Genomic DNA, 27,275 nt, shown 5'->3' with positions numbered 1-27,275 from the left:
CCTGGGTGGCTCAATGTGTTAAGCCTCTGCCTTCAACTCAGTTTCTGATCTCAGGGTCCTGGGATCGAGCCCTGCATCGGGCTCTTTGCTCAGCGGGGAGCCTGCTTCCCCCCTCTCTCTGCCTGCCTCTCTGCCTACTTGGGATCACTCTGTCAGATAAATAAATAAACTCTTAAAAAAAATTATCTAAACTCCAAACCAACCAAACCAAAAAAACAAAACAAACAAACAAACAAAAAAAAAACAAACAAAAAAAAAACAAAAAAAACCACCCATTTCATCCCAATTCTAACTAGAAAAAAAGAACATTTTCCTTCGACTTACTTGAGCACATCTTTAGATTGCCGGACACTGTGTCACCAGTTGACCTAAATGAAAACATGCTTTTGATACAAGATGATGGACGTGACATATCTAAATAGAGAAAGCACTATTGGTATTTAATAAGTGCCCAGACTATGGCCAATTACATACAAAATCATGACCCTGGAAAACGAGCATACACTTTCCTCCATATTTCCCCAAATCATCAATTTTGTACGACACTTGTTTTTATTCCTGATTGAAATGACAACCTTATTACTACCTGAGATACACTACACATTAGAGCTTGATAAAAGTTTAATGCTTAAAACCGAATGAGGGGAATTACTGTTTCACATCAGTATTTCAAAAGATTATGATCATGTGGTAGGTACGCTAATAACACGTTGTGGATGTTTTCTCAAGGAGAAGATGAAATGGTAATATTCAAAGGAACCATTAGCATCACGAATGGCAAAACCTCTGAATATCTTTACTCTAGTGACCAAAGTGCAAATAGTTCCCACAGTAGTCATTCAAGGACAGCTGCTAAATGAATGTCTGCTGGGGACCCGAAGTGGGAGGAAGCCACTCTTTAGAATTTTACAGAAAGCCTTTTCAGAAATATCATTAATTCTGACCATGGAGATTAGGATATCCTAGGGCACTGACTCAGTAGAGTCAGTCATGGGCTACAGGGAACATCACCAGGCTGCCTTGGAAGAGTGGGGCTAGATTAGTACGGTCACATCTGTAGCAAAACTGTTTTGGCTGAAGTTCACTTTGTGTGGAACCCAGAAAAGAGAAAACAGCTGGAGGGAGAAGGAATGGGCTGCCCCCTTTCAGCCATGTTGAAAGGAAGAGTATTCTGACCATGGACCTTGAGGGTCCAGAATCCCTAGCAGTATTTGCCCAGGGGTAGAGGTGGTTCTGTAGCTTGATGGTGTTGCTAAGATCCCATGCTTTTCAAATGATTTCCTGTTTGTAAGGTTGCTACCCATGTAGAGTCTCCTTTAAGAAGAGGATATGTTAACGAATGGGTGTTGGGTTTTTTTTTAAGCTTAGCAAAGTGTTTAATCTTCAATAAATATTATAGTATCTGAAAGCAGGTTTCCTGGATTCAACACTTATTAACAGTGACTGGCTCAGAAAAATGTGTAGTGATTACGATTGATTATACTGAACTAAAAATCTTCCACAATTATTTCTGCACATGATTTTTCCCCCCATTCAAAAGCCTCCATGAGTTTGAGAATAGTCTAATTACAGTTCAAGTCAGATGTGACAGAAGGCAGGAGAAAGACCTTAATGACTTTGTGGTTCTATACTAAGTGCACAATAGGCCACTGTAAATGTTACTTGAATGAATTAATTACTTAAGTATCTACTAAAATCATTTCAAATAATACTACAAGTTAACAACTGCATCATATACTGGACGTTGTGTTGATTTTCTTCCCTTTTTGTTCTATTCTTTCCCTTTTTTTTAATATTGGTGTTGGAGAGTTTACAATATCTCTGTTCTAACCATGGGGAAATTTAAAACTACTATGGTTTTAAAGTAAAAAGTAAGTGGAGATATGTCAGTACTCAAAGAGAAAATATTTCTTCAAGAAACAGATACTAATACTTCTATTTATTTTTGCACATTCCTGTTAGAGGCTGTTAGGTGTAACAAGATTCCTGGAGGCCAGCAAAGAGGAAGCCATGCCCAGCTGTTGGGAGAGTCAGAGGCCAGTCCTGGCAGCACTCCAAAACAAAGCACAGGAAGTCAGATCAACCCAGACAGACACAAGATGGCTGACAAGGCAGGCTGGAAATCCTTGACCAAATAAGGAAGACAAATAAGGCACAAAACCCTGCTTCCCAGAAATCCCCACCCCAAGTAATGAATATTCCACCCACCTTGTTAACAAGTTTCAATAAAAGATAGAAACCCAAACCGTGGGGTGTGTATCTCTCTCTGCTGCTGTATCTCTGTCCCTCTCCTTTGCCTGCTCCCACATCTTGAGTGCAACTTTGCTTAAATAAATATTCCTCCTTGTGTTGCTCATCCCTTGTGTTGTGTCTGTCCTTGAATTCTCTCTTGTGATAAGACCACATGCCTTTGGCAACATCTTTGGGATAGGGTAGGTCTAGGCCTCAGGGTCCAGGGTCTCCCCAATTTACCTAGCAATGTTCTTGTGCACAGTTATGCCTACAGGTTAGCCCCCTTTAGTTCATCTTACTTTGTTGTTCACATAATGACTCTGTTGTTCATATAATGCTGTGGCATTAACAAAATTCATCTCAGGCATTTCTGGCTTTCACTACTGGAATTTGATTAGTCAACTTATTGTATCGGTGGCCACCATGACTTAAAGATATAAATTTATTACATGAAATATAAATGACACAGTCAAAGAGAGAGAAAAATGTAGCTAAAGTGGGTTACCAGGATATGCAGAGAATTAATGAAGCAAGCCCTGATATTTGTGGCTCCATCATCACATTTTTCTCTCACTGATCCTCCTGCCTCTCTCTTATAAGGACCTTTGTGATTATATTGGGCCTACTTGGATAATTCAGGCTAATCTATCCATCTCAGGATCCTCAATTTAATCCCATCTACAGTCTTTCCAAGTAAGGTAACATACTAATGAATTTTAGGGATTAGGACATGGATTCATTTGGGGGCCATTATTCCACCAACCTCACTGACCAATGAACTTTCATGTCCAACCCCTTGACAGCCATTCATGTCTTACTGTACATACAAACACTGACATGTGGGTCAGGAAGCTCTGTCCAAGTTCCAAGAGTAAACTCAGTTTTGAGCTCACCAACAAAGTTGTAGTCCATGCTGAGACCTGCGAATTTTCTTGTTTGTCTCATCATTTATGACCATTTCTGGTGTTTGTAGTTTTAGGGCACACTCTGGTTTTTTGATAAAGTCTTAGAAAGTGTTAGGTAAAGAGATTGAAGGAAATATACTTCTTGTTGGGAAAAAAGAGAATCATTGAAAGTCAATCTTATTCTTTAATTTTGCTTTAGTTTTTCAGGAAGATTTTTAATAAACATGTCTTCCTAAATATGTGGATGGGACTGTAATGTATTTCCTTATCGAAGTGTAACTCATTCTATGCTTAGAAAATGTTAAAACATGGAAAACTATACAGCTTTACTTTTGGAGGTCTCCTAGCACCCAAGTAGGAAAAAATATCACAAGTCAAATAATAGGAATTTATTTATTTGGGGGAAGCCTTGGAGAAATAGAAGACAAAATGGATAGCCTGAATCACAAGACCATTCAAGTTCAATGATTAGTTCTGTTCTTTATCTGAATTTTTAGGAGTAAAATTTTAACACAAGCTTTTAAGTCCATGAAAAATTTTATTTAAAAAATACTCAAATCTTCGTCAGGATACTTCAGTTTATGGATAGGAGTATTAATTAACTAAAACCTTCATCTTAAAATGACTTCAAGAACCATCAAATTCTAGAGATGGAAGGGTCCCTAGAGACAACCCATTTAAACCTCCTTCTTCCATGAATTGGGAACTTGAGCCCCAGAGAGCTTGAGGAGCAAAGAGCTCCAGGGTCACCTGGATTGGTAGTGGTGCCCAGGTTCAAGATCCAAGTCTCTAAGCTCCCAGGGCAAGCTCTTGTCACTTTGGCATTTCACTTCCTGATTCTATTTCATTTTTCTCCTGCCCCCCCCCCCCTTTATTTTCCTTGTTTACTTGGAACAATAACTAGGTCCAGCAAAGAAAACTCAGATTGTACTGACATCACCTTTCTGGCAATAGAGAAAGGTATCATAGTGAAGGGAAAAGGAATTTGAAGCTTTATTTTTATAGATTTCCATCTTTTCATGTAAAGTCCTTCTCACTAGAGAAAACTGAGAATTGGTTGGAAAAGGAAAGAGCTACTGAGGAAAAAAAAGTATGTAGAATAATCTAAAAAGTCCTTCTCTCTTTCTTCTTGTTTTGCCCTGAACTTCTCAGTCTCTGGAACTCAGGCCAGCAAATTTCCCCTAGTTCTCAGTAAGAATTAGGTGCTCTAGTCCTAATCATAATCATAACCCTGATATTAAGAAGAATCTAGTCTTTCATTTGAGCTTCAAAAACCACATAACACCCTATCATCATTCTTTCTTTTCAGACTGCCCTTCATATTTATCAAATAGACTTGAGGTATTGGATTTTTCAGGAGTCTCAACTAGTTAAATTTACTCAGATTTTCCTTTACTTCTGTTGGGATGATAAGAGATAATTTACATCTAAGACTATGAATAACATTTCTCTTTCCAGAAAAATTGGATAATCATATTGATATTCTTAGTAGACACTTCTTAATAACTTTTTGGTTTAGAAGAGAAGATAATACAAATTCTAAATTTCCATACAGTGAAAATTCATACATTTAAAGAAAAACAATCATTCTCTTAATTCTAATGGAGAAATTTTTGAAAAGAAAAGTACAAAATGAAGGAATCCTAGACCTTAGGGTCTATACTTATCCTTAGCCCTTGATACTTGTAAAAATATGTTTTGGAATGGACCTAAGTTCATAATGATTTTTTATCCTTTTAATGGAGCCAAATTAGCCTGTTGTACAACTCTGAGATTTTGTCCATAGGACACAACATCAACAAATAAACCCACTTAAGAGACCAAACAAATAAAAAAAAAAACAAACCTTTAATCACACTCATATCTTCCTTCATTCTCTGGTGGCTAGAAAAGCATCACGTCACCCAGAACATGGAGCGCAGGTCTACCCTACCAGCTAGGGTGTGTGCACTCTCCAGCTCTGACTCTGTTTGTCCCCTAGCTCAGCTCTCGGTTTTACAGAAGCTCTGTGTGTAGTCATAAAGCAGTCACCCTAATTTTGGGTCTGAGGTAGCAGCCATTTTAATCTTGTCTAGGTCTGAACACGGCACCTCATGGCCACTCCAATCCTGATGGAGGCACATTTGAGAGATGAAGCCTGAGATAGTAATAAACTAGTCTGATCTGCTTCTGGCTTGACCTTCATTATCTCTTTTGAAAGTCCCTCTGGTAAAAAGGACAATGGAGACCTAGGAAAATTATACTGGACTTGTTACTTCTTAGCACATCTGGGGCATGGGGTTGGCGTTGAGGTGTGAGGAACACACCCCCCCTTCTCTGGCTGAATTTCAGCTGGGCTCCCTAGGAATTGGAACCAAATTCCCTGGCACATAGGGGTAGGAAGAGAAGTCTGGATGCCTACACATGGGTGCTCCATGGGACCCTTGTACCATCTGAAGACTCACATACCTCCTGCTGTGAGCAAACCCACCCCCCCGCCGCCTCCCTTGCGCTACTAAGATGAGGGTCCCTGTGGGCAGTCTTGTTTGGGGAACCAGATACTAAACTTTGGTCCTCTTCTTGGCTTCTTTTCAAGTCTTAGGTCACTTCTAAGGCCTTTTTTTTTTTTTTTCCCTAGTAAAGTTATACACAGATATTTTATCTCCCTGAACTGCTATTTTGTTTTTGGTGTTGGTGATATCTACATATTTGACAAGCCATTCACAGCTTTTGGAGAAAGAGGAACACCAAATATTCCTTTAATAGATAATTTAAGTGAGATTTGTCTTTCAACTGTTGAAGGACAGTGTAAGAAGAAGACAGTTATTTCCAAGAGTTGAAAGCAGGAAATGGACTTACCATCACCACCATCAGCTAGGATAACCACCTTGGTGGTGGGGAACTGGGCTCCCAGTCGCCCTCCCATCGGCAGGCTCAGTGAAATGCTAAAGAATTCTTCCTGTTCATAGAGGGAGTCATCGATGATCAAGACCCGGCAGCTCTTCTCAACCTCAGCTTTGTCAAAGTGGATGATGCTGGTGTGGCCTTCTGGACGAGAGATGTAGTCGGAGAAAGATAACGCTGTGGAAGGAATGGAGCCTGTGGCAGAACCTATAGGAACATGAGATGGAACAGACAAGGTGAGAAGAAATGGAATTAAGTAGGAAACCTGTTCCCCACTGGTTCTTCAAACTCTTTTGAGGTAATAGCATTGAGCATAATGTTGTATGACTTATAAATCACAACTATCTCTGACAGTCACAGATATTAATATTGTAATTAGAAGGCTTTTAGAACCAACCCTGGTATTTTGACATGATCCACAGTTAGTGGTCTCTAAATAGGGTATGTATTGAATAAGGTCTGTTTGGATTAGGGGCTAAATAAACTGAAGGATCGTAAAATACTAGGCCTGGTTTATCTCAATTTGTTCATCACAGCTGGGAACACTGAAGTGTGGAGAGATGAGGACCAGAGAACCATGAGGTGGTCATGGTGCAGACCCTTCCTGCAGTGGCAGAGCTGCAAAATGGAAACTATATGCTCATTAAATAATAACAAATTTCCATTTCCTTCTCCCCACCCCACTCCCAGTTTCTGGCAATCACCATGAATTTGTCAACTCTAGGTACTTCATGTTAGTGGAAATTTTTTTTTTTTTAATTAAGTTTTTTTTTTTGGTGACTGGCTTTTTCATTGAGCACAGTGTCCTCAAGCTTCATCCATATAGTAACATGTGATGGGATTTTTTTTTTTAAGGCTGATTAGTAGTCCATTGTGTGTATAAATCACGTTTTGTCTATCCATCCATTTGTCCACGAATACTTGGGTTGCTTCACCTTGGCTATTGTGAATGAATGTTGCTACAAATAAGGCTGTGCTAATATTTCTTCAACTTTGCTTTTAACTTCTTTGGATATATAACCAGAAATGGGATTGCTGGACCATGTAGCAGTTCTATTTTTAATTTTTTGAGCAACTTCTGTACTGTCTTCCATAGTAACTGTACTATCTTATAATCCCCACCTTGAACCTAAGAGTTAAAGTCAGTGCATTTTTTTGCAGTATTAAAAAAATAGCAACACACAGATTGAGAGCTGAAAGAGTAGAAAGTAGTCACAGTAACCTAAATGACTTAGGCAGACCAGATTGAGGTAGAACAAAGACTGTTGTAAAATAACTCAATTTATTAAATAAGCAATTTTTGAAAAGCCTAAATATTTCCCACCACACTTCTCTTCTCAGTGGGGATACAGCAGTGAACCTCTGAACCGACACTCTAGTCTTGCAAGGGTCTCTCTTTCTTGTAGCTGTGTTATGTGTGTACATGAGGGCTAATACCAACGTCCACGGTCTTCTCGCTAATGGGAGTCAATATAAATACAAGTTGATATCTACATGCATGTCTACGTACAACTTGTTAAAAAATGAAAATGCTTTCCAAACTGACTTTCTAGGTTTTGCTGTGAGGGGCACTAACTCACAAAATGTTTCAGGATGACTTTTCAATAGAACAAATTTTAGAATTATCAGGTAGTAACAAATGGACTGTTTGGTTATTCTGGGAACTTAAAAAAAGGTTAGAGTCAGAGGGGCTGATGAGAAGAAAACTTGTTTACAAAGGCAGAGGGCAGGAACTGCTAGACACGGATAGCTATGGCGGGGGGTGGGGGGGATGAGCAGTTTCTGGGGTCCAAGTTCCAAGTCCCAGTGCCAGCCTGTGTTATGAAATTTGAAATTTGAAATTTTTTTGAATTTTGAAATTTGTTCCTTCATGACATTCCCTCCTGCTTCAGTCCTGTGAAATCCATGCATTGAAAAGCTCTCCGAGCCAAGTCAGGAAGGAGAGGCTGGTCCTTAGGATGTCAGAGGCAAGGCCATCAACAAGGACTAGAGAAAAACACTTCCCAGTTAAACAGAGAGGTAAGTGGCTCCAAGACAAGATGCTCACAGGACACGATGGCACTCTGTTGCGGAGACATTTTATGCTTCAGAATATACACACAAAATGGGAAAAAGGACATAAAGTCTTACAATAATCTGATTAGATAACAAACAACCTTTGGGATGCTTTTCTAAGAGTGCAAAGTTTAGAAGGGATGATACATGAGAATACACTTTTTTCTTTCGCCTAGTCATCTGGTGTGCAGAATGTTGATATGACAGCCGATGTGAGAAAACCACTTTATCAGAAATTTCACATTTAGCTCCTCAGGATAAATACCAAAAGCAGATACACACTGAACTTGCATAGTGAGTATCTAATGTTATCTTTACTAAATAGCAACTATCTTTATTAAATCTTTTTTGCAATATATTTTGTCTAGTGAACAGTCAAATAATGATTTATCATAGTTCATAAAACAAAAGTGAGTGGGATTTTCCCCTTTTCTGTTCAATTATTTCAGCTGATTGATCCACTTGGTGAAAGAGACATTCATTTAAATAGGTAGCTTTTTGGCTTCAGTGAAAGACTGAAATATAATTCTTATTGAAAATCATTTGGCTGTGGAACTCTACTAAAACAAAAAGTAAAACAATACATTTTAGCATTTTTTAGCAAGTTAAAAAAAAGATTTATTTATTTATTCTTGGAAAGGGAGAGAGAGTGTGTGTGTGTATGTGGGCACAGGGGCAGAGGGAGAGAGAGAGAGAACCTCAAGCAGACTCCTGCCTGAGCGTGGAGCCCGAGCCTGGGGCTTGATTCCAGGGCCCTGAGATCATGAGCTGAGCCAAAATCAAGGGTCTGTTGCTTAAATGACTGAGCCACCCAGGCCCACCCAGCAAAATTTTTTAAAACACCAGCATTGATAGAAAAGAGTCTAACTTACTTCTCATTTAATAAAAAAATTCAGTTTATCTAAATGGCCCAGTCTTCCTAGGATTCTGGACATTTTACTTTGGAAAACCAATGATCAGTTATATGTAGTAGTCAAGAACAGAGACTACTGGTATTTATTTCAATTTAAATCAAAAGCACTGTTTTATTGGTAGCAAATTAAGAATTCCCAGGAATTCAGAGAGAAAATTCTGTTCTGAAACCATTAACTATAAACTGAGCTATAAGAACTGGTCCTTGGCAAGGGTCTGTACGTATCTCTTATGTAATAGTGAAACATGTCCAAGGAGTAGGAATGGTGTTCCTGGTTGTTTTCAAAAAGACACTTTAGCAACTGGGCCTCAAGTCTTATAGGGCCACTAGTCAGTGATTGTTCTATAGCATTTTTGCAGGGAACATTAGAGAAGGCTCTCATATAATAGGTCTCTTGTTGCTTGCGAAGGTAGATTATGAGGCAGGATGGACTGTCTTCTGAGTATTGTTTAGTGCTCCAAAATTAAGGTTAGATCTGAGGATTCATTTCATACTAACCTAAGAGCTACCCTCTCTCCACCCACCAGCAAGAAGGGTTGCTGGTAATGTCTAACAACTGGCTCTCCAAATAAACAAAATATAAAAAGCCCTGATTTGTAGCCTTTGCCGATTTTTGCCATGTAAATATCAGTGTGAAGTTAGAACCTAGATTTGGGATGACGACATACCCAACTGACTCTTACCCTCAGTTTCTAGCAGGATCCAGCATGTCACTGCATCCTTAATGATGATGGCGTAGATTTTACCCGATCCAAGCCCATCTCAGACTCTGTTACTGGGAGTCTGAGAATCGATGAAGTTATTTAAAAAAAAAAATGTTTCTTTACAGAGAGCATATATGGCTCAGTTTCTGTGGCCACATAGTACATTTGCTTTATAAAGATCATAGATCATACTTAAAGTCAGAGAAAGCCCTCTCAAGGAACTATACTAAAGGGCAATGGAACCATCACTGTTTTATGGTATTTGATAACTTTATGGGGTGGCAAGGGCATTTTATCAATGAGAAAATTGAGGCAGAGAACACCCTGGAGACTTATCTGTGAGTCAAAGATCCATCTCCTGATGGGGCATTTTTACTTCCCCACATTATCTTTAGTTATTATATTACTTAATTATACATTCTTTTAAACATACAGATTCCCTTTAGTATAGATTTTTATAAGGCAGCACGACAGGAAATCACCTTCTTTAAAAATGCAGCATTTAACTCCTGGTTGGACAGGTCATTGTCAGAAGCCCCAGGCACAGTCCATGTCATGGCCGGGAGGTTCTGTGACTGGGACAGGTTGGGGGAGCAAGTGGAGAGAAAGAAAGTGTGGGGAACGCTGAGTTGGAGCGGCATGGGAGCACGGTCTAGAAGAGTCTTTGGGACACTGTTCCCAGAACTGTGGCTGATTAGGTACTCTGGGAAGCTCTCCCAGCACAAAACATGCAGAAGAAATGTTATTCTGGCTTTTCTGTGCTCATAGGAGCAAAGAAAATCACCAAGGGCCAGAATAAAACAAAAACAATATTCTAAAACCCCTAAACCCCAAATGTCATAAAGCTAGAGAAGGGAATTCCACGTAGACGCGGTGTGGTCGTGAGAGCAAGTACAGCATCAGCCCTGCAGGGGGCGCTGCGTCCTGGCCTGAGGCTGCATCGGCTCCCAGAATCCGAAACTGCAGTAAAGCCTGGGGATGGAGGGGAGCAGGAGTGTTTCTGGGTCAGCACTGCTCTTAAATCCCGGAGGAAGCAACACAAATCCTCCTTGGAGGAAAGCCTCCTCACGTAAAGCCCTCAGATCTTTCACAGACTCAGTCAAATAAATGTGAGAAGATCTTAAACGCATAGAAAAGACAGATCACTGCAAAGATGACTTTAAACCATGGGCAGCATTTTTAACAACAACAGTGGAAGCCAGAAGACACTGACAGTTCAAAATGCTGGGAGAAAATAACTGTCAATCTAGAACTGCAAGACTGAGGTTGAAATAAAAACTGAAGGAGTTTGCCCTCAGCAAGCCTCCAGTCAAGAACCTTCTAGTTGATCCAAGGTGTAGCTTCTATAACCTATGAACACTCTTATAACCAAATAAATAGACACAGAGGTTTTTTTTTTTTTTCCCCCCCAAGGGAAAAAAAAAAAAAAAGGAGAAAGTGTTCTGTTTGGATGTGCTTGGAACCTGCTCAGAATCATGTGCTTTCTACCTCCTCCTTAACATGACCCAGAGAAACAGCCCAATCAGAGAAGTGGGCTGGACCATGGCCTGTGGTTCACCACACAGTCCTTTGCAAATGGATAAAGTCGATCATTTAAAAACCTCAAACTATTTGACTTGGGGCTGACCAAGACCGCGGGATGATTCGTCACTATTCCTGGATTGTTGGTTTTAGGTTCTGTGGTTTGCTCTTCATTGGCTGTTTCTTTTTCCCAATAAGAGCAGTTGCCTAACAAGGAAGTGACTATTGAGGAAAAAAAAAAAAAGATAAATGACATCTATCTTAAGAATAAAGCAGGGCCAAGAACTGATTTGCACACATTATTCCCAAGGTATCCTTGAGCTTAGAACATTTCACTAGAGAGTTATAGTTCTCCATCATGGAGGGAGTTAATCCCTCCAGCTCTACTTCTCCCAAATAATTTTTTTTTTTTTAAATACAATGCTCTTATATCATTGCCCAGAATACTGATGATGGACCTTACAGACAGGTAGCAAGGATGGGCAATTCCATAGTAGACTGAAACTTTATGGTGGGACCTTGACATTCCCATCAAAGCACAACATAAAATGAGTCACTCCCTTTATCTAGGAGTAGGTGTCACATGCATTTGGTATTTCTAAATTACTACTAAGTTAAAAAGCATGCATTTGCTTCCCATTCAACTGTTCATAGGGTTTATGCTTAATTTACTCATGAAAATAAGAATTGATGAAGATTAACTTTTAATAAAAATTCCATAAAAGTTTAAATAACCAAGTTAAGGGGTGCCTGTGTGGTACAGTTGGTTAAGCGTAAGGCTCCTGGTTTCAGCTCAGATCATGATCTTGGGGTTGTGAAGATCAAGCCCCAGACTGGGCTCTGCACTCAGTGAGGAGTCTGCTTAAGACTCTCTTTCCCAAGGAATCCATCAAAATCCTTGAGGAGAACACAGGCAGCAACCTCTTCGACCTCAGCTGCAGCAACTTCTTCCTAGGAATATCGCCAAAGGCAAGGGAAGTAAGGGCAAAAATGAACTATTGGGACTTCATCAAGATCAAAAGCTTTTGCACAGCAAAGGAAACAGTTAACAAAACCAAAAGGCAACTGACAGAATGGGAGAAGATATTTGCAAATAACATATCAGATAAAGGGCTAGTATCCAAAATCTATAAAGAGCTTATCAAACTCAACACCCAAAGAATAAATAATCCAATCAAGAAATGGGCAGAGGACATGAACAGACATTTCTGCAAAGAAGATATCCAGATGGCCAATAGACACATGAAAAAGTGTTCCATGTCACTTGGCATCAGGGAAATACAAATCAAAACCATAATGAGGTATCACCTCACACCAGTCAGAATGGCTAAAATAAACAAGTCAGGAAATGACAGATGCTGGCAAGGATGTGGAGAAAGGGGAACCCTCCTACACTGTTGGTGGGAATGCAAGCTGGTGCAACCACTCTGGAAAACAGCATGGAGTTTCCTCAAAAAGTTGAAAATAGAGCTACGCTATGACCCAGCAATTGCACTGCTGGGTATTTACCCTAAAGATACTAACGTAGTGATCTGAAGGGGCATGTGCACCCGAATGTTTATAGCAGCAGTGTCCACAATAGCCAAACTATGGAAAGAACCTAGATGTCCATCAACAGATGAATGGATAAAGAAGATGTAATATATATATATATATATATATATATATATATATATATATATATATACACAATGGAATACTAGGCAGCCATCAAAAGAAATGAAATCTTGCCATTTGTGACGACATGAATGGAGCTAGAAGATATTCTGCTGAGCGAAATAAGTCAATTGGAGAAAGACAACTATCATATGATCTCCCTGATATGAGGAAGTGGAGAGCAAGGAAAAGAATAAATGAAACAAGATGGGATCGAGAAGGGAGACAAACCATAAGAAACTCTTAATCTCACAAAACAAACTAAGGGTTGCCAGGGGTAGGGGGGTAGGGAGAGGGTGGTGTGGTTATGGACATTGGGGAAGGCATGTGCTATGGTGAGTGCTGTGAAGTGTGTAAGCCTGGCAATTCACAGGCCCGTACCCCGGGGGCTAATAATACATTATATGTTCATAAAAAAATAAAAAAAATTATAAGAAAAAAAAAGGCTCTCTCTCCCTCTCCTTCTGCCTCTTCCCCCCATGCTCTCTCTTTCTTTAAAAAACAAATAAATCTTTAAATAACCAAATTAAACTCTTACCCTCTGAGATTTTTTAGTATCTGTGGGGATTAGGTGAGAATAAATACCACAATGGCACTCAAATGTGAATACAAAATTTACAAGTTCTCTGTCTCCTGTGATTCCAGAGAGGTGTGCCAGAATTGGTATGACCATGAACACCGTGGCTTTGTACTCCAGGGAAAGACCTTGGCCCTGTTAAACTTTTTAAACTTATTTTTATTTTTTTATTTTTTACTGAAAGCATGAGAACTATCCTTTGTGTGGGTCAAGACTCAGGTACAGAGCAGTCTGAATTGTGTGTCCCAGCTAAGTAGAGAGTTTTCTGGGAATATCCGTCTTGAACCTAGAGACCTTATTGGAAGTTGGGTCCCACTGAGGAGTTCTATGGGAAGCTAGATCTGGGTGTAGCTTCTCCCACATGGAATGGACACATTCCTTTATTCTAAATGACTCATTGCCAAACCTTCTGAACTTCCTAGTTTGTTCTGCTGATCTTTCTAGAAGGTAGCTCTTTCCAGAAGCAGAGGGATGGGCAGACCTTGGTGGTCCTTTCTGGTTTAGCAATTGCAACTGATCTTCCAAGTTGGGCTATTTACCCCTTCATTTCTCCCATTCACATCTGGGAAACTCTAGAACCCTTGTCTTCCAGACAGTATGAGTGTAGGCAGAGAATATGCCACTGGTATCAGAAGAAGCCCAGCTGGAAGCCTAGAGCAGAGGATGAGTGCAGGTCTCTGCCCAGCTGCAGCCCTTCCCCCCGCATGCCCAGGTCCTCATTCATTCTAAGACTTGAACTAGAGCCCAGACTGGAGTTGGAAGAGAGAGTAAAGCATGTCCTCCCAGGGATCACCTGGCAAAGAAGACCTCAAGGACTGCCTCACCTTGTAATTTCTTCTCCTTGCTTTTCACTTCCTGTGCGGGGTGACATCAGGTTAAAACGTAAGTTACATGTAGCTGGCAGTGTCTGATGCCAGGGGAGAGGGGAGTCTTAGTTAAAAGAATAGGGTTTAATGAACAGGGCCGTTTATCTCTGGATATAAAGCCAAAAACAAACGTGAAGATCTTGAAGATATCTTGTCCTTGTAGTTGGCTTTGAAAAATCTCAAAATGAATTACCTGCTTACTGCCAAATTCCTTGTCCTCAGCGCAGAGGAGAATTTATTCTCATTCCTTTCTTCAACCTTGGCATTATTAATAGATTGGGTAGATGATTCTCAATTGTGGGGGCTGTGCCCTGGATTGTTGGGTGTTTAGCAAGTGTGAGCATAGATTTGGAGAGATTGCACAAATGAATGGAGCGTGGTCAGGCCATATATAAAAACAGAAATCTGACCCACCCTCTGCAGCCACCTGTCTATGATGTGAAACCACTACCTCTTGCGACATTTGGCTGCAAACGGCCAGCTTCTCTAATTTTTGCCCTGGCTTCCAATTTAGGACCAACCAGAGAAAGACGAACATACTTCTCTAATCAAACATGTAGGCCTCCAGCTTCCTTAAGCCAACAGCCTCCAATCAAGGGATGCCTTCCCTTTTTTTCCATTATGAAGCTGTGCACTCCTCTGCCTGCCTTTGAGTCTCTGCCAAATGCAAGTGATGGTGGCTGACCCCATAGCTATGGTGAGCTCTGAATAAATTAGCCTGGGACATAAGTAATATATATATTTGGTTTCTGTCCCTGTTTCCTGACACACAAGCTCCTTAAACCCTAGAATCTTTGAAGTGATAGGTCTTTTTTCATGCTAATGAGATGAGTGGTGGTGGGGGCTCCTAGATAGCATTGGGGGTGGGACACTGGTTGCTGGGGAAACCAGCCAGTGATTAGAAGGCTAGGATTTTCAGCCCCACCCCTAAGGCCCAGGGAAGGGAGGGGAGCTGGGGGATGATTTAATCAATAATGGCCAATAATTTAATCAACCACGCCTATGTAATGAATTCTCCAGAAAAAAAGCCTAACCAAAGGGCTTCAGAAAGCTTGCAGGTTGCTGAACACTTCTAGGTCCTGGGAAGGGGACGCACTCAGAGAAGACAAGGGAGGTCTGTGCCCCTTTCTACATAATCTTGCCTATCCATTTCTTCCATCTGGAGGTTCCTGAGTTGTATCCTTTACAACAAATCTGTAATCTAGTAAGTAAATGGTTTCCTGAGTTTTGCAGGCTATTCTAGAAAATTATCAAACCCAAACAAGGGTGGTGGGAACCTCCAGTAGGTCAGAAACACAGTGACAACTAAACTTGGGATAGGTGGTCTGGTGGGATGGAGCCCTTACCCTGTAGGGTCTGTGTTATCTCCAGGTAGATGGCATCCGAAATGAATTTTAGGACAGCCAGCTGGTGTGTGCAGAAACTGGAGAATTGCTTGGTATGGGAAAAACCTGCACACTTCTGATGTCGGAGGTGAAATATTGGTGTGAGTGTAGAAAAATGTAGTTTACTTTTATAGTTTATTCTTCTCATTTGTGTGGTCTTCTTATAGGTCTATCGTTTTTGTCTATTACTTAGTTCTAATGAGTGAAAAAAACACAACCTTGACAGACTGGACAGAGGACAGCTAAATTTTGACTGCATAGAAATGGAGAGGTCAGAAAGAATGGGACATTGTTTGTAGGTATAGGGACACCTGGGCCCATGATTAGGGGGCATTTTTCATTGTTGGGGGTGGAGAGGGAGGAGAAGAAGAGACTGAGTAGCACATACAGACTATTTTACCTTGTTTCTTAGGTGCAATGCAGGCTATTAAAAATAAGGGCCCCTTATTTATATTTTCTACCAGCATATATAAACTATTTTCACATAAAATGTCTCATTTGACCCTCCAACAACTTTATGAGGTAGTTACAACATAAGTTTTTGTCCCAGTTTCCAGTGAAATTTTACCCTTGGTTCAAGAGACCAGCTACGGCCGAATTAGGGCACCTGCATATGGTTGCAAGGTTGTCAGGCAGCAGGGTAGGGTCTTGGGCTGATCCAGGCTTCGGTCCTCCACACACTTGGCTTACCACCCAGCTACTCCCCACAGCCCCACAGTTCTGCCTAAGAATCTTATTCCTGGATGTCAGCACCCTGCAAAGCCTCCTACCTTCACGTGTAGAGCAAATGACCGTTAGTTCTTGGCTAGCATCCCCAGACCGTCTTACTGGAATCAAAAGCTCTCCAACATGCTCCTCTATTTTGTATTCTGCCTCTGGAATATAAACCGTTGATTCTAGAAAAGATGGTAGAAGATACTTCAGCAAGACTTCAAGTGGACTGGTGATAACTGGTGATATTTTAAACTGAGTAGAAATGTACATAGTCTTTGGCCCCTACATTTTTCAAACATGATTAACTATATGAGATGTAGTTGGGATAGAAAATGTTTCATATTAAGTGGAGCTAGAGAAGCAGTGGAATTGGGTTTGGGAGGCTTTTGAAAGGTTTAAAAGGAAAGCTAGCACTAAAATGGAAGGGAAAATCTTGCAACAATTATGTCTTTTTTTTTTTTAAATCAAATTTTAGGTCTTCTAGAGACAACACATTTCTACCCTTGCTTTACTTTTACTGCATATATATTATTTTTTGATGCTTTCAACTGTCAGGTAATCTAATTAATTAATGCAGAAAACATTTTTTTCCTGCTTTATTCAACAAACATTTTATTCAACACTTATTGTACTGATATTGTGTGGAAATTAATACTTTGAGAAAAATAAGTTACTGGTTTTCTCTTAATTTTCTTATTAAGCTTTTTATTTTAGTTCTGGTATAGTTATCATATTCCTACCTTTAATCTTTAAAATAACATTCCCATTGGGATCTACCGAGCTCTGTGTGTGCATCTGTATGTACACACACGTGTGTATATTCCTGCATGTATACACATCATCAGAACATTCATTGAAATATGAATATGAATATTGGTTATCTCTTGTTGATGGAATTATGTGTGGTATATTCCCTTGGGTTTTTCAACATTTGCCAAGGCTATTCATTAAGCATACATTGTGCAATTAAATATAAATAAATAAATCAAACCACATTTAACTTCTTCAGTTCTTTCCTTCATAACATATATATACACATAGATTCTTCCCCTTGGGAGCAAGAAGGAAAAATATTGTAATAGACATCGTTTCTTCTTTTGGAGCTATTACTAAGTTATAATCCAGAATTCGATGTTGAATTGTCTAGTTATCATGGGTTAATTTTTTTCTTCTTTATTTTGCTGCCTAAATTAGTTTCAAGAGATACTGGTATCTACCTCTAGAAAATAGTGGCATTGATTTACAGAGGAAAAGACCAGTGATAATTTTCTTTCTGCCATTTTAGCCATCTATAGTAGTCTACTGTCTTGACATCTTTTGATTCAAAAGGCTGGCTTCATGGAAGAAGCTAAAAGTAAGTTAATGTTATTAGTATCATGTTAAAAAACTGGAAAAATACATTAATGAACTGAGATGTTCAGACATGTTCTCTATTTTCCCATTTTGAAAAGCCTGCTCTCTTTCATCTATGAATCCAAATTCCATTCATTCTTTAAGACTCAGCTCAAATCCTCCCTCCTCCAGGAAGCTTAATTGCTTAGGACTATGCTGATCTCCCCACTTTCTTACCTCTGAACTCTTGACTGCTTTAGTTGTGGATCCTAACGTTGGGCTTTCCTAATTGATTCATGTGTCTAAGTGTTGTTATCAACAAAACTGATAAAATACCTTGTTCATTGGATAATGGGGCAACATTTTCTACTTTTGTCTGCCAAAACCCAGAGTGTATAGAACGGTTATTTCCCAAATTGTATTTAGAGAAAGCTATAAGAGACTCTAAGAGACTATAAGAAACTATAGGATACTCCTTGGGGACAATAAATTTTTAAAAAGCCTATGGTCTAGTTTGGGAAAACTGATTAAACAAAGTTAAACAGCTTTCTTTGTAGGAGAATTTCTTAGAAAGTTTAATATGCTAGTATAAATTATGATGTTTAGGAAGGAAGGAAGATATTTGAAACAGTTTCTAGATTTATTTGGTCCATGGAAAGCTTTGTGATCCTGTTGTAGAAATTCTATTATACTATTGTTCTCTGTAATGCATTTGGAACATACGAAGACAGAAGACTCTCCATGCATTCTTGCGAATTTAACTAAGCCTTATGCTCTGGTAGTAAGTCATGTAATTCTAGGGGATGCCTGAATTCTTTCAACTATTATGACAATCAATGTGTCTAATTAAAATTCAAAGATGAATACTAAAACCTTCCTTAAGGTAGTTTTCTTCTCCTTTCAGGAAAAGGGGCAGCCAACGACACAATTACTAGTTAAAACTTTTTTCCTTTTTAAATTTATCTTGGGAGATATTTGCTGTACCAATGAATGAATAAATGAATCAAATGTGTCTGTGAATTCAAGAATATGACGCACAACTCTAGCAGAACTTTGTGGAACCTGTGGTAAAGCCAACGAGTTGACTGGTGCCCAGCAGCCACATCTAGGACAAGGAATATCTAAAGTCCCTCCCTGATCTATGAGGTGCTCCCTGAAAATGGTGGGAAGATAGTGGCCTGGAAGGAGTCTTGAGGATCTGGGGGCAAAGCGGCACCATACTGTGTGTGTAGAGAGCAAACTATGAAGGCTTGTGCATGTTTTAAAGGAATGCTTATAAAGTCACGTCTATTTCAATCTCCTAGATTCCTTTTCAAAAATCCTAAGAGCAAAAGAAAAATTACTGCCTTAAAGTGATCGCTTAACTTTAAAACCTAAATGGTATGAACATGTTCCGTGGCTTATGGGGCCTCAGGGAGGTATGAATGCCTGAAACGGATGCAGGAACATGTACTGGTTAATAAATCATATCAGCAGGAACCACATACCATCCCCAGGGTCGACAATTTCAACAGTTGCTATTTCTGGAAACTCCAGTGCAGCCATGACAGGGTTCAACAGAACGATCTGGAAGGTCTCTGAAGCCTCGTATTCATTGTCAGATATAATTCTCACCCTCCATGTGGCAGTAGTTTGTCCAGGATTGAAATGGACCTGTTTCTGAGACTTTCCTTTAAAATCTTTATCTTTTTTTGCAGTTTCATCTTTGGTTACAATGCCTAAAAAAAGTGGGAAATTATGAATGTAAAGCCAAGTGACTGAAGAAATATTCTTTCAAAATGGATTCTTTTGCCGATGAAAAACAGGTAACATGGAAGGTACTTCTTTTAATGTTCCCAAAAGACATTTCTAAACTATACTTTTTGGCTAAGAGTGTAGATAAGCAAAAGTGGAGGGAAGCGAGAGGGAAGCAGGAAAGGAGGAGAGACAAGAGAGAACAGAAAACAGTCATTGACTAATTTATTTTATAAATATTTACCGAGGGCATCTGATATGCCAAATTCTGTCAGGTGCTCAAGATTCAGAGATGGGATGAAACCATTCCAGCTTCCAGAGAAGCCACTAGAATGGGCACTGTATGGAGGTGGAGATCTTCAGCTGTTTTGTTCACTGATGCACTCCTGGTGATCACAACAGTTCTTGGTATGGAATTAGTATTCCATAAACATTTTTGGGGGTGATTATTTTGTATCTAGTAATTTTAATAGTTTTAATTAACAATTATTTTTTTTTCTCATGTGGATCTTTACTCATGGTGGCTTGAATCCTCCTGTGTTTAGTAATTTATAATTGTAAGAGGATTGACAGCGATTTGCAGACACGTAGGATGCTGTTGGTAAAAATGGAGCGGGGGACAGTTTTGAGGTCTGTTAGGAAATAGGAATTAATGACTCACTAAAGAAACGGAACATAGTAACATAGTGTTGAAAGTACTCAAAGTGAGACACAAGGTGAAAGGTACTACCCCCTCCAGACTGAAGAGAGGCTCCCCTCAACCACAAAAAGTTCCACAGTATTCTAGATTGTTTGGTTGTGATTTTAACATCTGAATGAATGTCTAGTGAAGCAAGAATACCTGTACCTCATCACTTTGGGTCTCATTATAAGAGGAAGACTCTGCCATTGTTCGAATGTGTGAAATCAAATATTACTACCCACCCTGGCCTGGTACCAGCTACTGTGAAAAGCTTTATATAAAATGAGGTGCATAGCTCCTTTTGTCCTTCCCTCTACTCACTCTCAGAACCTGCTATCTTGAAAAGACACCCAAACCTATAAAGTGTGAAAATAATTTCCAAGATAAGAGAGCTCACGTTGACTTCTTAAAACTGTTTGAAGAAGGCTTGCATCAGTACTCGTTTGGTAGCTGAGAATAAATGTTCGATATTGAGGAAGTGCCTCCTGTGGCCCTGTGTCGGACTCAGAGAAGATGAGGAGGAGGGAGTGGTGTCCTTAGCCATAGCCTCAGTGTAGGTCCTGGGACCGCTGTGTAAACAGAGTAGGCCTGTGACGATTAATATTTGGTGAACATCAGCTCAGTGTGAGGTGCTGAGGAGGCAAAGCTGAATCCGGCAGAGCCACTACTACCCCTAAGAGTAAGAAACAAATGATTTCAACTCTATTTGGTGAGTGCCATGGTACAATAATGATAGTTAACATTTACTGAGTATTTAATGTAGGCCAGCGACTATGCTAGATTGATTTACACTCATCATATTTAATCCACAAATAACCCAGCATGGGCTGGGGTGAGGGGACTAGGAGGGCTTCTTGGAGCACTGAGTAAGGTTCTCTAGTGTGGTGTTGATGTGGTTTATTAAGTAGTGTGTTGTAGGACAGAAGAGTGGATTATATGTAGCTCACTTAACAACACAGATTGAGTGACTACTGTATACCCTGTGCTGTGTCCAGAGTTCGGCATAACCCAGATTGTAGCGTCTGCCATAGTGGAGCTGGAAATCTACTGAGGGAGATAGACAGTAGACAGATGGACACATGATGCCTGCCAGGGATGCTCAGCGCTATGAAGAATAAAGCAGGGCCTGGGGATAGCACCTGTGGAGGGGCTGGTTCAGGTAGGGAAGCTGGGGACACCTCTCTCAGGAGTTGACTCTACTGCTATCCAAATGGTCCTAGACAGATAGATGAGTTTTTTCTTGAATAGGATATGAAAATAGTCCTTGATATAGTAACCCAAATCTTGTGCTGCTGGAAAATCCCTGAGGTAAAAAATTATAAAGATAGAACCCTACAGGAGAAAGGAAGTATATTTCAGTTCAAGTTATTCTGGCAAATTCCACTATGAGTTGACAAAGTGACCTGCAGTGTAGACTGAGGCTAGGGGCCACCTAGAAATCAGAGTGCTCTTTTGCTGACCTCTTTTAGGCAAACAGTTCTATCCCAGAGCCTCAGGCCTGAAGAGGTGACTGGGGAAAAGCTTGCCTTTTCTTGATCGCCTGTTCTCAGCCACCTCCTTCTGGTTTCTCTCCAACAGCTTTGATATGTTGGCAGGTCTCTGATTAGATTCCAAATGCCTGGGAAGCTCAGAATGCTCATTTGTAAAATGAAGATAACACACTCCTATCTGTCTTCTCAGTAGGTTATGAAAATAAAGACAAAATGATCTCTGGAAGTGGTGGCAGCTAAAGATGTCATAAAAATCTAATGCATTGGGGCCCCTGGGTGGCTCAGTGGGTTAAAGCCTCTGCCTTCGGCTTAGGTCATGATCCCAGGGTCCTGGGATTGAGCCCCACATCGGGCTCTCTGCTCAGCAGGGAGCCTGCTTCCTCCTCTCTCTGACTACCTCTCTGCCTACTTGTAATCTCTGTCTGTCCAATAAATAAATTTAAAAAATCTAAAAAAAAATAAAATGCATTTAAAAAAAATCTAATGCATTATTAGAACCATTATCACTAATTATTAATGATGACGATGACAGGTATTTCATAGTCATTTATATCTGTTTACCCCAAGGAGACATAGGTCTTTGTAGCACATAGAAAAATTTGATCCTGTAAATGTTTTAGAAGAATTTAGAACCTAATAGCAGGGTAAAAACAGATATGTATAATTGAAGGAAATAGATACAACAAAACATAATAATATATCACGTATTCACAAATAATTTTTCAAAGGAAATAGCTAGAAAGAAGCATAATCATATATTGTAGGCATAAAAGCAATTTTAAAAGAAACTGAATAACTTGGGGATTGTGGTATATGGCTATGAAATGTTGCATTTTTCCTGGTATCGTTTGGGTTGAAACAGAAAGACTGTGACCTTCCAGAAGGAGGCAAACAGGAAGAGGAGGAGGAGGATGAAAAGTTGGAGTGTGTATTTAATCCTGTAACTAATGTGGAGTAAAAACTATGGCATAAATTCACACAATTTTTTTAGAGGTTCCCCCACACCTGTCGTCGATTCTCTTCCAAGGAACTCTCTCATAATCATTTTTAAGCTTAGATTCCATTACCTATTGCCCACAACAAATCTAAATTTACTTACTGATAAAGGATGTTTCTTCAAGATACCCTCTGCGTGTGAGGGTCACTTCGAAAAACGTGGAGTCTTCATCCACAATGTAGTACTCTTTCTCCAAAGAAATCCAAGCCCAGTTCAGATGGAAAGGTTGGTGTGTTAGTTTATTTCCTTCTGCAATTGATAGGGGTAAAGGAGACATTGGATGAAAATTGAATTAGATGGAAAAATCATCTAATGTAGGGTTTTCATTTTGCTCTTAAAGCCAAGGGTTTTAAAATTTATGCTTTTTTTTTTTTTTTTAAATAGAGGGAGAAGTGCTTTGCTTTTCTAGAGTGTCATGAGCACTATCTACAGCCCTATTCTCCCTGCTTAATATGGGATTATTCATCTGGGTCTTTTCCTAAAAGGCCTTATGCACTAGAGTTCCAAAAAGCCAAACCTTGATAGTTAAAAATTCCACTCATATTCAACACTTCTATCCTTTGTTCACTGGTTGCTCTGTTTGCCTCCTCTCTCCCTGCCTCTTTCCCTCATTTCCTTCCTCCGCCCTGTGATTTAGTCCTTTGTATTGTTCGCATATCCATTTGCTCTGCCAACAAGCTACAAGTTCCTTAAAGACCGTGCTCCCATTATATTTCCTTATTTTACCACTGTGAGGATCTGCTATGGTGTCTGGAACTCAGATTCTTAATGTTTAAAAACTGTCCAAGTGGAGAACAAGAGACAAGGATATAAGACTCTATCTGATTTGCTCCTGTCCGCACTAGGTCACAGACCTTTTCGATGACAGTCTAGCCCTGTACTGGGGCTGTGCAGTGTGTGTGGATAGGAAGAAAGAATAGGTTACCTCAACTGGTGATCAGGCATGACAAATAACCACTTGTAAAAGGATGTTGAAAGAGGATTCTCTGTGACTCAGTTTCAACTGATGCACCAGTGTAATAGATACCAGATGACTAAGTGAGTGTGGGTAGACTACCATATGCAAAATTTACAACAGAAAGCTTTACTAACCAGAGCTACAACTACTGAACCCCTAAGTCAGATCAAGCATATTACAAAAGGGCAACATAGAGACAAGAAAGGTAGATTTGTGAAGAGAGTACTTTAGAAAAAGCTGGTGGCAATCTCTACCACCGCCCAAGGTAGGTGTGGGCATGGAGTAAGGCTACAGTGTTCACACCCAGACTAGAGGGTGTGGGCTTCACGAACCTTGTGGAGAGTTGACAAGCCCTTCTGTAACTGTAGGTCCATGTGACTAATGCATTTTCAAAAAAGCTTACGTGGCCTTGGCAGTGTAGGGAGAGTGGCGGGACCTAGATTTGGGAAGTAGTTAAGTATCCACAAAGACTGGGACAAAGAAAGCATGCATGTGGGCTAGGGATGGGCCATCTGTCCAACAGACCCTGTTGAGGAGGCAGTGGGATCTCAGTGGAAGGACGCTGGAAGCTGACCACCAGATTTCTATCATCAACTGCAGAAATATAAAAGATGAGGAACTGCAGATTCCAGAGTCAGGGATCTTTAAGGAACTCATGAAAACACTGTTGGGGTGCCTGGGCTCATCGGATCACGATCCCAACATCCTGGGATCCAGCCCCGCATCTGGCTCCCTGCTCAGTGGGAGCCCTGCTTCTCTCTCTCCCACTGTCTCTTTCTGTCAAATAAATAAATAAAATCTTAAAAAAAAATCACTGTTAAATAGTTGCCATCCAGGGGCCCTAACATGAAATGATAACAATACTTCCTTTACCAGACTGTACTCTTTCCCCCATCTCCTCTCTCTGGGGCCAACCCAAGGATACAAAGCTTGCTAGGAAGCCAGGGGAAGCACCGTCATGGAGAAAGCGGAAGCTGGCGTCTGACCTTCTCCACTGGCACAGGTTCTGGCTAATAGCTGCAGAGAAGGCTTAACACAGAACAAGTTCTGAAATTTAATTATTGCTTGGGGCTGTGAATTCTAATGACCAGATTGACACAGCTTTTGATTTAATTTGACGGTAAGATGTTTTTATCTGTGAGTGATTAGAAAGGTTATGTGACCTGCCCCGGTTTCCACTGTAGGAGGAGGGAAAGTACCCTGTGCCTACCAACAACATAACTGCAAAGTAAAAGGACAGACAGCTCAAATTATAATTTGGCTATATCACAAATCATGCTTGTTTGGCGTCCCAGGAACTCATTGAGGTATGACTGCAGAGTAAATGCACTGCTGGATTTCATGTGTTTACTCTCCATCTGTATTCTTGCTTTAGAGGTAACACTGTTGATATTATTGTTCTGATAAATACAGAAAAAATATAAGATGAATATACCAGAAATCCTTTCGTGTTGTTAAAAAATATGATATTGCTCTTATTTCTAGTTTATAACCACTTTAATTCTTCCAGTATACAGTTTTTTTGGATTTTGAAATCATGAGTCAAAATAACAGTTTATGTTTACTTGTTCTTTTTCAAAGTTCTCTGATGTAATCTCTATTTTATTCTGACAATGACACTACAGAGTAGGGTAAGTAATTAGTCTCATTGTATATCTAGGCAAACAGTTTCAGGACAGTGAAGTGACTTGACCAGGTTCATGCAGGGTGGTGGCAAGGTCCTGTCTTTTCTGGACTGCAGACTTCTATTTTTGTGTTCCATTTTTTTTTAAATTGTGTTATGTGAGTTACCATAAAATACATCATTAGTTTTTGATGCAGTGTTCTAAAATTCACTGTCTATACACCACACCCAGTGCTCCATGCAATACATGTCCTCCTTAATACCCACCACCAGGCTCACCCAACCCCCAACCCCCTGCCTTCCAAAACCCTCAATCTGTTTCTCAGAGTCCCCCGTCTCTTATGGTTCATCTCCCCTTCCGATTTCCCCCAATTCACTTATCCTTTCCTTCTCCTAATGTCCTCCATGTTATTCCTTATGCTCCACAAGTAAGTGAAACCATATGATAATTGACTTTCTCTGCTTGACTTATTTCACTCAGCATAATCTCCTCCAGTCCCATCCATGTTGATGCAAAAGTAGGGTATTCATACTCTGTGTTCTATTTTTGACTCCAAGCTGCCACTCCTATGATCAATGCTCCCAGATCAATGCAACCCAAATACCTCAAAAGGGAACTGGGCAAAATCTATTGCAAACAAGACCCTTTGAATCAACACATGTATGATAAAAAAGAATCAACAGTTGGAGACAAAACCATTTTCTGAGCCCAAATGTATATGACACAGATTTCTCAAAAAAATGGGCATAAGTAATGAAAATCTTTAGATCCTAGCAACTCCCCTAAGTCTCTGCCTCCTGGAGCCGTATGGTTTCTTAAGATTTCTCTTGAGATGTTTGCTTTGTTCTGTGTTCTCTGAAGACCTACTGACTTTCTCCACTTGTCCATGCATATGGCCCCACTCATCTTGAGTTTGCTTATCTTTCTATCACATGATCTGCAGAGATAGATAATGCATCTCGGCATCTCAGTGGTTGAGTCTGGGTCTGGTTATCTATGGTGTTATTGGCTGTGGCTTTGCTGCCACGTAAGATTGAGGTAGAAGGCAGTTCTCAGAGAGGAGGTCTCAGAGACCTAGAGATATCTAAATGGTGCTTATCTTTAATATTAAGATGCCAAAATGAGGTGAAAATAGAAGAGGGGCCCTTTTAAATTCTTGTCTCCTATAATTTTTCTGTACTCATATTCCTAAAATAAAATGTGTGGATAATACAAAGAAGCAGCGAGGAGACATGGACATAGCAGGGACTTTAATCTGACTAATTAGCGATATAGGCTTGAGAAAGTTACTGAGTACCTTTGTGTTTTAGATTCCTTGACTGTTAAATGAACACCATAACAATAACAAGGACAAGAATAATATCTTCATCACTGAATTGTAAGGATTACTCTGAATAGTGAAGGTGGAAATGAGTAGCACCATGGTTGGCACACAGTAGGCTCTCAAGAAACGGGTCACATGAAGGTTATTGTGACATGGACACACACATTTTGATGGAGAGGCAGGACAAAATAAGTACAAACTAGTTTTTTTTAATGCATTGATCAATTAGGTACAGAGGACCATTTACATGCTCATTTACATATCCTATAAATAATGACTCTAAATTCCAGCCAGTCAGTAGACACAGTGCTGAGCATTGGGCTAAGTGTTATGGAATTTGTGCATCAGGACCCACAACATGGACACCCCCCCAGTGGCCCAGTCCACGTCACAAAGCTAAACCTAAGTCAGCCCGTGCTTACTCCAAGCACCTGTCGAGGAAACCCAACATACACCAATCACAAGCCTTCAACTCACCTTTACCTAGTCTATCTTACTCTAGAAATTAGAACCTGCTGAAGTCTTACAAGGATATCTCCAAACTCCTTGCCAATCACACTCTGTTTCTGAGTTGCCTCTTAACGCTCTGTGAGACTTGCTCTTGCCCCAGGTCCCTCAGGAACAGTGCTCCACTGCTTGGGAGGCTCTGTCTCCCCCAGTACATGTATTGCTTCCCCTTGAATAAATAATATCAGACTGGTTGCCCGATTGTATTATTTTTG

At 40.1% G+C, this 27,275-nt stretch overlaps 1 protein-coding gene across 1 annotated transcript in view; it reads right to left on the bottom strand.

Moving 5' to 3' along the window:
• FREM3 (FRAS1 related extracellular matrix 3) overlaps positions 1–27,275 on the bottom strand; it is an 83,685-nt gene that overhangs the window by 9,384 nt on the left and 47,026 nt on the right. The window contains exons 3-6 of the mRNA XM_032855615.1: positions 22,749–22,895; positions 19,231–19,461; positions 16,468–16,593; positions 5,976–6,227 (exon numbers count right to left, since the gene is read on the bottom strand). Coding sequence (XP_032711506.1) covers positions 5,976–6,227; positions 16,468–16,593; positions 19,231–19,461; positions 22,749–22,895 — 756 coding nt within the window. The remainder of the gene's footprint in view (positions 1–5,975; positions 6,228–16,467; positions 16,594–19,230; positions 19,462–22,748; positions 22,896–27,275) is intronic.

Source organism: Lontra canadensis, unplaced genomic scaffold (genome assembly GCF_010015895.1).
Source record: "Lontra canadensis isolate GAN:19392208 unplaced genomic scaffold, GSC_riverotter_1.0 scaffold10, whole genome shotgun sequence".
In the NCBI taxonomy this organism is placed as follows: Eukaryota; Metazoa; Chordata; class Mammalia; order Carnivora; family Mustelidae; genus Lontra; species Lontra canadensis.
This window is presented reverse-complemented; position numbering and strand designations above follow the sequence as displayed.